This window comes from Procambarus clarkii, chromosome 39, assembly GCF_040958095.1.
Source record: "Procambarus clarkii isolate CNS0578487 chromosome 39, FALCON_Pclarkii_2.0, whole genome shotgun sequence".
In the NCBI taxonomy this organism is placed as follows: domain Eukaryota; kingdom Metazoa; phylum Arthropoda; class Malacostraca; order Decapoda; family Cambaridae; genus Procambarus; species Procambarus clarkii.
Window position 1 is genome coordinate 9,678,217 of NC_091188.1, and position 14,349 is coordinate 9,692,565.

The 14,349-nt window shown below is 48.6% G+C and overlaps 3 protein-coding genes across 3 annotated transcripts; 1 reads left to right on the plus strand and 2 right to left on the minus strand.

Annotated features, from left to right (window-relative positions):
• The first annotated feature begins 879 nt into the window (after positions 1–879).
• LOC138372524 (uncharacterized) lies at positions 880–1,827 on the plus strand. The gene has a single exon (XM_069337995.1). The coding sequence runs from the start codon at positions 880–882 to the stop codon at positions 1,825–1,827; it is 948 nt and encodes a 315-aa protein (XP_069194096.1).
• Positions 1,828–10,007: 8,180 nt separating this feature from the next.
• LOC123760483 (uncharacterized) lies at positions 10,008–10,856 on the minus strand. The gene has a single exon (XM_045746172.1). The coding sequence runs from the start codon at positions 10,854–10,856 to the stop codon at positions 10,008–10,010; it is 849 nt and encodes a 282-aa protein (XP_045602128.1).
• Positions 10,857–13,171: 2,315 nt separating this feature from the next.
• Positions 13,172–13,972, minus strand: LOC138372525 (coagulation factor V-like). The gene has a single exon (XM_069337996.1). It carries the CDS (start codon positions 13,970–13,972, stop codon positions 13,172–13,174), a length of 801 nt encoding a protein of 266 aa, XP_069194097.1.
• Between the last annotated feature and the right edge of the window lie 377 nt (positions 13,973–14,349).

Consider the following 14,349-nt stretch of genomic DNA (forward strand, 5'->3'; position numbering starts at 1 on the left):
ACCCTCAAGCACCAACACAACACCCAGCCCTCACCCTCAAGCACCAACACAACACCCAGCCCTCACCCCCCAAGCACCAACACAACACCCAGCCCTCACCCTCAAGCACCAACACAACACCCAGCCCTCACCCCCCAAGCACCAACACAACACCCAGCCCTCACCCTCAAGCACCAACACAACACCCAGCCCTCACCCTCAAGCACATGACATCACAAAGTGCTACATGACATCCTGATGCGTCCCCGCAGCTGGCCTACACGCGCGTGCACAGCTGGCCCACACGCACGTGCACAGCTGGCCCACACGCACGTGCAAAGCGTCACGTCCGGGAGCCCCAGGAGCCCGTACCTTCCCCCCCCCCCACACACACACACACGGAAAACTGTATTCAAAAATTTACACCTTGATGGGACTTGGGAGTAGTGTGTGTGTGTGTGTGTGTGTGTGTGTGTGTGTGTGTGTGTGTGTGTGTGTGTGTGTGTGTGTGTGTGTGTGTGTGTGTGTGTGGTGTGTGTGTGTGTGTGTGTGTGTGTGTGTGTGTGTGTGTGTGTGTGTGTGTGTGTGTGTGTGTGTGTGTGTGTGTGTGTGTTTGCTGTTTCCTGGTGTTGTCAGAGTCTGTCTGTGTCCCATCTCTCCATATATCTATTCATCACAATAATAGCCTTGGGTTATAAAGTTTACCAGCTCATAAATTGTTTAAAAGGGTGAACCAAATGGCTGTGATGAATGTAAAGATGAAGAGGTTTCGTCAGTGGGTTGAGGACTCCTGTGGCTCAGGCCCTCAATCCCAATGTCCAGTCACTCTATTGGTCAATTGGACCTTGTTAATGTTGGGAATTTATCGCGTGATGTTTTTGCTTCTGAATTTAATACTTTATGGAACGCAGATTTGAGAGCAAATTTGAATTACAGGTTATTATTAGTGATTATGTATGGGACTACCTGGTGTTATGGGACTACCTGGTGTTATGGGACTACCTGGAGTTATGGGACTACCAGGTGTTATGGGACTACCTGGTGTTATGGGGCTACCAGGTGTTATGGGACTACCAGGTGTTATGGGACTACCTGGTGTTATGGGACTACCAGGTGTTATGGGACTACCAGGTGTTATGGGACTACCAGGTGTTATGGGGCTACCAGGTGTTATGGGACTACCAGGTGTTATGGGACTACCTGGTGTTTTGGGACTACCTGGTGTTATGGGACTACCTGGAGTTATGGGACCACCTGGTGTTATGGGACTACCTGGTGTTATGGGACTACCTGGTGTTATGGGACTACCTGGAGTTATGGGACCACCTGGTGTTATGGGACTACCTGGTGTTATGGGACTACCTGGTGTTATGGGACTACCTGGAGTTATGGGACTACCTGGTGTTATGGGACTACCTGGTGTTATGGGACCACCTGGTGTTATGGGACTACCTGGTGTTATGGGACTACCTGGTGTTATGGGACTACCTGGTGTTATGGGACTACCTGGTGTTATGGGACTACCAGGTGTTATGGGACTACCTGGTGTTATGGGACTACCTGGAGTTATGGGACTACCTGGTGTTATGGGACTACCTGGTGTTATGGGACTACCTGGTGTTATGGAACTACAAGGTGTTATGGGACTATCTGGTGTTATGGGACTACCTGGAGTTATGGGACTACCTGGTGTTATGGGACGACCTGGTGTTATGGGACTACCTGGTGTTATGGGACTACCAGGTGTTATGGGACTATCTGGTGTTATGGGACTACCTGGAGTTATGGGACTACCTGGAGTTATGGGACTACCAGGTGTTATGTATGAGACAGGAGCATCAGCAGTGATTCACACAGAAAACGGGGGAGGGCGGGATCTGTAAATACCGTTCCCTTCTCCTCTCAAATAATACACAACAGCATTTCGACGTCAAAATCCTCCAACGGACAAAATATGTTGTATCACAAATCACATAGCCGCTCACAAAATTTCACATTTTCTATGCTTGGGTTGGGTTGGGTTAGGTTCGGGTAAATAGAGTACATTATTTTCTGTTGTGACAAATGGTGAGGACGGGCAAGGCATCCCGTCTCGACAGGACATTTTCTTTACCAGTCATAGCGCTCTAGTCAGCTGTACCATGTCGTGGTACAGTCGACTAGAGTGCTTCCTGGAACACTCAGCGCATAGGTTCGAACCCTCTTCAGGGCTCCTGTGGATTTGTTCCTTGCTATATTACGTTATTGTGATGTATGTGTGTGTCAGGATTATTGTTAAAGGTGTTAGCGAGGATACGAGCGAGGTAGGATGACGTAGCGAGAGGATACGAGCGACGGAAGAATGGAGCAGCGATGTCGCCCTCGGCAGCTCGTTTCTGGGAAAGAGGACAGTTGTCGGGCGATCACAGCTTAACTCGTAATGACAGGATATGGGAATCTGTCAGGCCTGTGACAGGGGGCCCTCGGTGCTTCCATGGAACCCTCTCGTTGTCGCTCGGTGAGGCCTGTGACAGGGGGCCCGCGGTGCTGTCATGGAACCCTCTCGTCGTCGCTCGGTGAGGCCTGTGACAGGGGGCCCGCGGTGCTGCCATGGAACCCTCTCGTCGTCGCTCGGTGAGGCCTGTGACAGGGGGCCCTCGGTGCTGCCATGGAACCCTCTCGTCGTCGCTCGGTGAGGCTTGTGATAGGGGGCCCTCGGTGCTGTTATGGAACCCTCTCGTCGTCGCTCGGTGAGGCCTGAGACAGGGGGCCCTCGGTGCTGTCATGGAACCTTCTCGTTGTCGCCATTTTCGTAAAATTGTACAAATTTGGTTGCATCACGAGGGAGTGTTGCCAGCTGTGGGCTGGGTCAGCTTGCTTTCTTCACCGTCTCATGATGAATGATGCTTTATTTTGCAGAGGACTTGTTCTTTGTAAATACTTATATGTTATAATGTCCAAGACATTCTACAACTTTGACATGTTCTTAGCTGTGTGTCTCTAGTTTGTAGCAACCTTGACCTTGACATGAACCTTGACTCTAGTTTGTGGAGGTGGAGCCACTACTTGGGTCGGCAGGATTACTGTAGTTAGATCAACTAAGACAAATAGGTTGACATTTCGAATGTTCGGACACGTCAAGATATATGTGTTAACCAGTGTGTGTGTGTACTCACCTATTTGTGCTTGCAGGATCGAGCATAGGTTCTTGGATTCCGCCTTTCTAGCCATCGGTGGTTTACAGCAATGACTCCTGTCCCATTTCCCTATCATGTCTAGTTTTATAACTATGAATAGAGTTTACTTCCACAACATGCTCCCTAAGTGCATTCCATTTTCCCACTACTCTCACGCTAAAAGAATACTTCCTAACATCCCTGTGACTCATCTGAGTTTCCATCTTCCATCCATGTCCCCTCGTTCTGTTACTATTCCGTGTGAACATTTCGTCTATGTTCACTCTGTCAATCCCTCTGAGTATTTTATACGTTCCTATCATGTCCCCCCTCTCCCTTCTTCTTTCTAGTGTCGTAAGGTTCAGTTCCTTCAGGCGTTCTTCATACCCCATCCCTCGTAACACTGGGACGAGCCTCGTCGCAAATTTCTAAACCGGCGCGGCATACTCTAAGACTGGCCTCACGTAGGCAGTGTAAAGCGCCCTAAATGCCTCCTCACTTAGGTTTCTGAATGATGTTCTAATTTTCGCCAGTGTAGAGTACGCTGCTGTTGTTATCATATTTATATGTGCCTCAGGAGTTAGATTAGGTGTCACATCCACTCCCAGGTCTCGTTACAGGTAGGCAGTTTCCCTTCATTTTGTACTGTCCCTTTGGTCTCCTATCACCTGATTCCATTTCCATAATTTTTCTATTTGCTCGTGTTGAACTCCAGTAGCCATTTCTCTGACCATCTCTGCAACCTGTTTAAGTCCTCTTGGAGAATCCTACAATCCTCATCTGTCACAACTCTTCTCATTAATTTTGCCTTTTTTAGTATCCACGGTGATACTTTGTCTGGTCCAACCGCTTTAGTTGCATCCAGTGTTGTCAACTGTTTCATTACCTCCTCTGCTGTCACCTCTATATCTGGTAGTCTTCCGTCTAGGGTCATCTCTTCTAGCAATGGGAGCCACTCAGGCTCGGTTGTGAACACTCCATGGAAACTGGCATTCAGTACCTCGCAGATTTCCTTGTCACTTTCTGTATATGCCTCTTTTGTTTTCCTTAGTCTTGTCACTTGGTTATTTACCGACATCTTCCTTCATATATGGCGATGTAGTAATTTAGGTTGCTTTTTCGCTTTGACTGCAATATCATTCTCATAATTCCTTTCCGACACTCGTCTTATGTTAATGTAATCGTTCCTAGCTCTGTTACGTCTAATCCTGTTGTCCTCTGTCCTTTGTCTTCTGTACTTCCTCCACTCCCTCCTGCTTCTCATTTTTGCTTCCTGACATTGTCTATTAAACCATGGGTTATTATATTCCCTCCTGCTTTTTTCCTTTACTTTTGGAATATATCTCTCTTCAGCCTCCTTGCTTTTCCCTATGACTAGGTTAATCATATCTTGCACTGTTTTTTCTCTAATTTCTTCCTCCCACTGAACTTCTCCCAGGTAGTCCCTTATCCTTCTGTAGTCCCCTTTCCTGTAATCAACTCTCCTTTCCCAGACCTCTTGTCCCCTTGGTCACAACTTTGAGTTCCATCATCTGTGTACTCACCTAGTTGTACTCACCTAGTTGTGTTTGCGGGGGTTGAGCTCTGGCTCTTTGGTCCCGCCTCTCAACCGTCAATCAACTGATGTACAGATTCCTGAGCCTACTGTGTGTGTGTGTGTATGTGTATGTGTATGTGTATGTGTGTGTGTGTGTGTGTGTGTGTGTGCTCACCTAGTTTCACATTCATGACGTGTTTTAGACAGGATCTCTTAGAGTTCACCTGATTACTTCATCACCGACATAAGCCAGCCTCAGTGACCCCTCCCCCCCTCACTCACGCACTCCTATAGAATCATATTATTTTATTATAATATAAATGTTAGACTTTAGGTGTTAAAAGGCCTGACATTATAAATCTAGGCTCCATAAAGGCCAATAAAGCCAAGAGTGCCGCAGCATCAGGTCCTCGCTCCCGAAGATAACGTTATTAAAACAAAACATTAAACCAGTGTTAAAAAAAGACGAGAAACTCTACCTTCACTTAAAAACTTTGACCCAAACATCTCAGTAACACGATTATCGCGAATAATTACCGATCTCAATTACGGGTTCACTATAACTTTACATGGAAACAAGGGGGCAGATTCACGAAAGCACTTACGCAAACACTTACGAACCTGTACATCTTTTGTCAATCTTTGGTGGCTTTGTTTACAATTATTAAACAGTTAATGAGCTCCGAAACACCAGAAGGCTGTTTATAACAATAACAACAGTTGATTGGCATGTTTTCATGCTTGTAAACTGTTTAGTAAATGTAACCAAAGCCGTCAAAGATTTTGGAAAGATGTACACGTTCGTAAGTGCTTGCGTAAATGCTTCGTGAATCTGGCCCCAGGACATTTCGTCCCGAGCAGCTGAGTGTAAACAACAGCATCAGGTGAGCAAGAAGCGTTCCTGGGATACCTGAGTGAGTGTGTGTGAGGGTCGACCCCAGGAATGTCGTCTCCAGTTACCGGCAACAGTCAAAAATGTTGACTCTCCCTGGCTGGAAGCCAAGAGGGACAGGCCAACACCTGACCCCTCTGGCTGTAAGGTCACACTCTTTCCTCTTCCTTGAGGTGATTTCGGGGCTTAGCGACCCCCGCGGCCCGGTCGTCGACCAGGCCAACTTCGGTAAAATCATTATTCTTTAATGTTTTTCCAGATTATGAGGACCCGCAACGGGCGTGGCTCAGTGGATCAGTTCAGTCTGTTCACAACCGAGAGGTTCTGAGATTTTCTTGTACCTGATGCATCTGTTCACCTAACAGTAAATATATATTCATGAATTAGGCAGCTATTGTGGGGTTGCGTCCTCGGGAAGATCAGCCGTTTCTCTAGGCCTATAGAGCCTATAGGGAGACCTTAATAAGCCTAAAGGGCATCCTGTCTGAGTGATAAATGCTTCCTTGCAAAACGTGGTCTTGAATATCATATATATATATATATATATATATATATATATATATATATATATATATATATATATATATATATATATATATATATATATATGTATATATATATATATATATATATATATATATATATATATATATATATATACCCGCGTCCGATGCTTGGCTTTGACTTGCAAATTTAAAATAAAAAAAAAACACTATGCAAATCGTCTTTTTATGTGGCTTAGTAACAATAGAGTGACTCCTTGTTTTTCGTTGTACATCAGCGTCACGTGGCTGTTACGACAGCGTCCGGACTCTTACGACAGCGTCCGGACTCTTACGACAGCGTCCGGACTCTTACGACAGCGTCCGGACTCTTGCGACAGCGTCCGGACTCTTACGACAGCGTCCGGACTCTTACGACAGCGTCCGGACTCTTGCGACAGCGTCCGGACTCTTACGACAGCGTCCGGACTCTTACGAGAGCGTCCGGACTCTTGCGACAGCGTCCGGACTCTTACGACAGCGTCCGGACTCTTGCTACATCGTCCAGACTCTTATGACAGCATCCAGACTCTTATGACAGCGTCTGGACTCTTACGATACCGTCCAGACTCTTGCGACAGCGTCCGGACTCTTGCGACAGCGTCCGGACTCTTGCGATAGCGTCCGAACTCTTGCGACAGCGTCTGGACTCTTACGATAGCGTCCGGACTCTTACGATAGCGTCCGGACTCTTACGACAGCGTCCGGACTCTTACGACAGCGTCCGGACTCTTGCGACAGCGTCCGGACTCTTGCGACAGCGTCCGGACTCTTGCGACAGCGTCCGGACTCTTGCTACATCGTCCAGACTCTTATGACAGCATCCAGACTCTTATGACAGCGTCTGGACTCTTACGATACCGTCCAGACTCTTGCGACAGCGTCCGGACTCTTGCGACAGCGTCCGGACTCTTGCGATAGCGTCCGAACTCTTGCGACAGCGTCTGGACTCTTACGATAGCGTCCGGACTCTTACGATAGCGTCCGGACTCTCACGACAGCGTCCAGACTCTTACAACAGCGTCCAGACTCTTACGACAGGGTCCGGACTCTCACGACAGCGTCCTGACTCTTACGACAGCGTCCAGACTCTCACGACAGCGTCCGGACTCTCACGACAGCGTCCGGACTCTCACGACAGCGTGCGGACTCATATAACAGCGTCCAGACTCATATAGCACCGTCCGGACTCATATAACAGCGTCCGGACTCACATAACAGCGTCCGGACTCATATAACAGCGTCCAGACTCATATAACAGCGTCCAGACTCATATAACAGCGTCCGGACTCATATAACAGCGTTCGGACTCTTACGACAGCGTCCGGACTCTTACGACAGCGTTCGGACTCTTACAACAGCGTCCGGACTCTTACGACAGCGTCCGGACTCATATAACAGCGTCCGGACTCATATAACAGCGTCCGGACTCTTACGACAGCGTCCGGACTCTCACGACAGCGTCCGGACTCTCACGACAGCGTCCGGACTCTTACGACAGCGTCCGGACACTTATGACAGCGTCCGGACACTTATGACAGCGTCCGGACACTTATGACAGCGTCCGGACACTTATGACAGCGTCCGGACTCTTACGACAGCGTCCGGACACTTATGACAGCATCCGGACTCTCACGACAGCGTCCGGACTCTTACGACAGCGTCCGGACTCTTACGACAGCGTCCGGACTCTTACGACAGCGTCCGGACTCTTACGACAGCGTCCGGACTCTTATGACAGCGTCCGAACTCTCACGACAGCGTCCGGACTCTTACGACAGCGTCCGGACTCATATAACAGCGTCCGTACGCTTACGACAGCGTCCGGACTCTTACGACAGCGTCCGGACTCATATAACAGCGTTCGAACTCTTACGACAGCGCCCGGACCCTCACGACAGCGTCCGGACTCATATAACAGCGTCCGGACGCTTACGACAGCGTCCGGACTCTCACGACAGCGTCCGGACTCATATAACAGCGTCCGGACTCATATAACAGCGTCCGGACTCTCACGACAGCGTCCGGACTCATATAACAGCGTCCGGACTCTCACGACAGCGTCCGGACTCATATAACAGCGTCCGGACGCTTACGACAGCGTCCGGACTCATATAACAGCGTCCGGACGCTTACGACAGCGTCCGGACTCTGCCATATTGCTGGAGTTTTCTGTCAGATTACTGGTGGCATCTGTGCCGTGCCAGCTGGCCTGGGTGAGCCCCACAGCTGCCTGGACCCACAGGTGGCACCGCTGCCAGCTGGTGCCAGCTGTGGGCCAGGAGATGGTCAGCTTAACTTTGCTTAATTCCTGTTGTTGGGGGGACAGGAAGCCTGCACTTGTGCTTTTTAAGCTCATCCTTCCCTATGTCAGCTGTTGACCTCCCCCTCGGATGCCACCCAGTTGCCTAATTCCCGGGCATCTCTGTCTTACTGCTAGGTGAACAGAGGCATCAGGCCCAAAGGAAAAAGTACCCAACCGCTGCTGTCCCGCCTGGGGGGGAAATAATGAACCCGGAGCCCCTTCCAGTTGTGTGCCGAGGACGTAGACTATTGCGCTACAAGACCCACTATTCGACCTATTTTATCTGCGATTAGTTTCATGGCATTTGAAAAAAGGCTAAATTAGTTGTTCCTGGAACTCACTAGGAATGAGCTCCGTGACCAACTAACCTCCGGCAACACTCGTGGTGAGATTCAGGCACTTTTTCCACAAACTTCTGATGCGTACTCGGGTCCCTCTGGACCCTTCATGTGAGACAAAGTTTACCCTTAGTGTATCTCGCGTATAGACGTCGATATCAGCGGTAAAAGGCGATATTGTGCTCCCACAGTAATCAGGGGGCTGGTAGACACTCCCACAGTAACCAGGGGGCTGGTAGACACTCCCACAGTAACCAGGGGGCTGGTAGACACACTCCCATAGTAACCAGGATGCTGGTAGACACACTCCCATAGTAACCAGGATGCTGGTAGACACACTCCCACAGTAACCAGGGGGCTGGTAGACACACTCCCATAGTAACCAGGATGCTGGTAGACACACTCCCACAGTAACCAGGGGGCTGGTAGACACTCCCACAGTAACCAGGGGGCTGGTAGACACTCCCACAGTAACCAGGGGGCTGGTAGACACACTCCCACAGTAACCAGGGGGCTGGTAGACACACTCCCACAGTAACCAGGGGGCTGGTAGACACACTCCCACAGTAACCAGGATGTTGGTAGACACACTCCCACAGTAACCAGGGGGCTGGTAGACACACTCCCACAGTAACCAGGGGCTGGTAGACACTCTCACAGTAACCAGGGGCTGGTGGACACACTCCCACAGTAACCAGGGGGCTGGTAGACACACTCCCACAGTAACCAGGGGGCTGGTAGACACACTCCCACAGTAACCAGGGGGCTGGTAGACACACTCCCACAGTAACCAGGGGGCTGGTAGACACTCCCACAGTAACCAGGGGCTGGTAGACACTCCCACAGTAACCAGGGGCTGGTAGACACACTCTCACAGTAACCAGGGGCTGGTGGACACACTCCCACAGTAACCAGGGGGCTGGTAGACACACTCCCACAGTAACCAGGGGGCTGGTAGACACTCAAACAGTAACCAGGGGGCTGGGAGACACACTCCCACAGTAACCAGGGGGCTGGTAGACACACTCCCACAGTAACCAGGGGGCTGGTAGACACTCCCACAGTAACCAGGGGGCTGGTAGACACACTCCCACAGTAACCAGGGGGGCTGGTAGACACACTCCCACAGCAACCAGGGGGTCGGTAGGGTGGACCCCACACACCACCCTGGGAGGGGGTCAAGGCTCCCACGTGTCCAGGGTTTCAGGAAAATATTTGAGATTCCGTTTTTCCCTCCAGGGAGCAGTGCTGTTAGTTGTTCAGGCTGGTGGTTCAAGGTCTGTGTTACAGAGGGCGGTTGTTGTTGAGGGCGGGTGTTGTTGAGGACGGGTGTTGTAGAGGACGGGTGTTGTTGAGGGCGGGTGTTGTTGAGGACGGGTGTTGTAGAGGACGGGTGTTGTTGAGGGCGGGTGTTGTAGAGGACGGGTGTTGTTGAGGGCGGGTGTTGTAGAGGACGGGTATTGTTGAGGGCGGGTGTTGTTGAGGGCGGGTGTTGTTGAGGGCGGGTGTTGTAGAGGACGGGTGTTGTTGAGGGCGGGTGTTGTTGAGGGCGGGTGTTGTAGAGGACGGGTGTTGTTGAGGGCGGGTGTTGTAGAGGACGGGTGTTGTAGAGGACGGGTGTTGTAGAGGACGGGTGTTGTAGAGGGCGGGTGTTGTAGAGGGCGGGTGTTGTAGAGGACGGGTGTTGTAGAGGGCGGGTGTTGTAGAGGACGGGTGTTGTAGAGGGCGGGTGTTGTAGAGGGCGGGTGTTGTAGAGGACGGGTATTGTTGAGGACGGGTGTTGTAGAGGACGGGTGTTGTAGAGGACGGGTATTGTTGAGGACGGGTGTTGTAGAGGACGGGTGTTGTTGAGGGCGGGTGTTGTAGAGGACGGGTGTTGTAGAGGACGGGTGTTGTAGAGGACGGGTGTTGTTGAGGGCGGGTGTTGTAGAGGGCGGGTGTTGTAGAGGGCGGGTGTTGTAGAGGGCGGGTGTTGTAGAGGACGGGTGTTGTAGAGGACGGGTGTTGTTGAGGGCGGGTGTTGTAGAGGGCGGGTGTTGTAGAGGACGGGTGTTGTAGAGGACGGGTGTTGTAGAGGGCGGGTGTTGTAGAGGGCGGGTGTTGTACATGGTGTTTGGGTGTACTATTATCAGCACTAGTGTTTTAATGTCTTATTGTTGGGTGTTTGTTGATATTATCAGGTGAGAAATTCCAACTTTGCGCTGCTGTGGACTATAGGCACCTCTGAGGGAGGCGTCCTCAGCCCTGCGCCGCTGTGGACTATAGGCACCTCTGAGGGAGGCGTCCTCAGCCCTGCGCCGCTGTGGACTATAGGCACCTCTGAGGGAGGCGTCCTCAGCCCTGATGAAGGTGTTAATGTGCTAAACGTTGTGGCTGGCAAACTCAACAAACATTTCATTAGTTATGCTAATGATGTATTGATGCACGCCACGTGGTATACTAATTCTCAAAAGGTATACTAATTCTATTCAGCAAAAGTATAAGTCTCATGTTTGAACGTTGGCGCCCACTCAAAATGGGAGAGGATGATTGGAGGATGCAACTGTGTGATGGACCTCCGCGTGACTATGTCGTAATGTTGGTGTTTTGAAATTGAAATTGAAATAAGTTTATTGAGGTAAAATACACACAAAGGGATGAGGTAGCTCAATCTATTCTCACCCCGTTCAGTACATCGTGTTAATACATACGTAGACACACTTACTGTTGATGTTGTAAATGCTAAACACCCTCACTCCATACATACTCATGTCTTATCTATATATACAACACCTTCTTCCTAAATGCTAATCGTGATCTGAAACTTTTCCTTGTTAGGTATAATAAAATTCATGACTACCACACCAGAAATAAATATCACTTTGATATTCCCAGAGTCAGGCTAAAGCTGTTTAAACACTCCATGCAAATAAAAGCACTCCATGCCTATGTCCAACCACTTGGGCTGGACGGTAGAGCGACGGTCTAGCTTCATGCAGGTTGGTGTTCAATCCCCCGACCGTCCAAGTGGTTGGGGCACTATTCCTTCCCCCCGTCCCATCCCAAATCCTTATCCTGATCCCTTCCAAGTACTATATAGTCGTAATAGCGTGGCGCTTTTCCCTGATAATTCCCACCCTCCCTCCCTCCCTCCCTCCCTGGTGAATTAAAAAGTCCCAACTTTATACCCTGTTCAAAAGTCAAATAAAAAAGTACCTAATTTCCTCCTCATAGTTTCCTACCGTGTGCTTCAAACTCACACTGTGTCTTGTACTACCCACTTCCCCAATATTAGTACTTAAAGACGTATATCCTTTACCAGTGTAATCACCGCTCTCAACTTATGTTCTAGTTATTTGTTGATATAAAAGTCTTGCTACCATGTACCCTTTCATCTTACCTGATATGTTAGACTAAGGACCTGCCCGATTACCTATGCGTGTTAGTGGCTTTACATGACTGTAAAAACATCAATCTTATGTAATCTCCCCAACCCATTGTACCTTCTTGAAAATTAATTATTATTATTATTATTATTATTATTATTATTATTATTATTATTATTATTATTATTATTATTATTATTATTATTATTATTATTATTATTATTATTTAAGTACAAACAAAACCAAAATATTTAAATAAATAGTAAAGTAACTCAGGATATTGTCAAATATTGTATAAAATCTCCATTGTTAAATAAAACTGAAAAAGAAATTCCTAATATGAAAACTGGTGTTTAGCAAATCAGTAGGAAGAGTTTGTAACTTAAAAACAAAATATAACTTGGCATATACCACCTTGAGGTCGTCAGTGTAGAGAGACAGAGAGGCTTGAGGGCCTCAAGGTCGTGACAAGCTGTCACCTCGTCTGTGGCATAAATGCCAGAATGGCAAAAATGATGCACATTGCATACATGTATTAGATCCTTAACTGATTATGTTCCAGCCCTGATTCCTCTAGTGCTTAAAAGAATGCATGGAGAGCTGGAACAGTTGCAAAACCAAGCCAAGATGATCATCTTCACATGCCCCCCATATTACTTAGTTACTACACCAGGAAGGAATTCAATATCCTAAGTGTAAGTGATTGAGTCAGTGAAATCAGCGACTTAATTGGTATCAAGATCCTCCAAACCTTCTTTATGGGTCTCAAGACCTTCTCACAAGATCTCGAAATGGAATACTGAAACTGCTATTTAACTCATAACAGCCACACTCACAACCTTTACCTAGAGAGAGAGAGAAGACCTACACCTCCCTGCACCGTAGGAAATCATTCCCATTTCAATTACTATCCATCTCTTCACGAATTACTATCCTCCATTACTTTCCAAATTACTATCATTCCCTTCAGGCAGAATTACATGCCATAGACCCCGCACTCAGACGTTGCTTGTACTCGGAGCTGACATGTGACTTATGTGTGTAGTGGCATTCAGGTCTTATTGAGGCAAATGTAATGTGCTTGTGTCTGAAGCAAGGATGAGGGTGCTTGTGTCTGAAGCAAGGATGAGAGTGCTTGTGTCTGAAGCAAGGATGAGAGTGCTTGTGTCTGAGGCAAGGATGAGAGTGCTTGTGTCTGAAGCAAGGATGAGAGTGCCTGTGTCTGAAGCAAGGGTGAGGGTGCTTGTGTCTGAAGCAAGGGTGAGGGTGCTTGTGTCTGAAGCAAGGGTAAGGGTGCTTGTGTCTGAAGCAAGGGTGAGGGTGCTTGTGTCTGAAGCAAGGATGAGAGTGCTTGTGTCTGAAGCAAGGGTGAGGGTGCTTGTGTCTGAAGCAAGGATGAGAGTGCTTGTGTCTGAAGCAAGGATGAGAGTGCTTGTGTCTGAAGCAAGGATGAGAGTGCCTGTGTCTGAAGCAAGAATGAGAGTGCTTGTGTCTGAAGCAAGGATGAGAGTGCCTGTGTCTGAAGCAAGGATGAGAGTGCCTGTGTCTGAAGCAAGGATGAGAGTGCCTGTGTCTGAAGCAAGGATGAGGGTGCTTGTGTCTGAAGCAAGGATGAGAGTGCTTGTGTCTGAAGCAAGGATGAAAGTGCTTGTGTCTGAGGCAAGGATGAGAGTGCTTGTGTCTGAAGCAAGGATGAGGGTCAAATAATTACTGATGACACAAGAGTGTTTCCTGCGGGTACAGTCAAGATGAACAGCCTGATGAACAGCCTGATGAACAGCAAGAACAGCAAGAACACTCACAAGTCGAGCCTGGCCTCGGGCCGGGCTTGGAGAGTAGAAGAACTCCCAGAACCCCATCAAGCAGATATCAAGCCTAAGGACGGTATAATACCAAGAACTTGAACAAAATGTAATAGATGGGAAACAAAGTGAAATTTAGACTAGCTATTCCATCTATCATCATTCTACTATGCAGGAAGAGTCACATATATATATGTGGGTCATCCAATAAAGTCAGCAGACATTTAGACGTTACTACTGCTAGGTTCAGGCTCAGCTACAAGTACTCCTGGTGAGTTTGCTCCACCTGCTGATCTGACCGAATGTAAACTTTGTCAGCAAAACTATTCACTATTTCAGGCTTCAGGAGGAGAGGTTTTGAGAGTGTCAGAATTGGGCTCTACCCCGGACCCAAACAGAAAACGGGACAGTGCGTCACTTTCGTGAGCCGATTT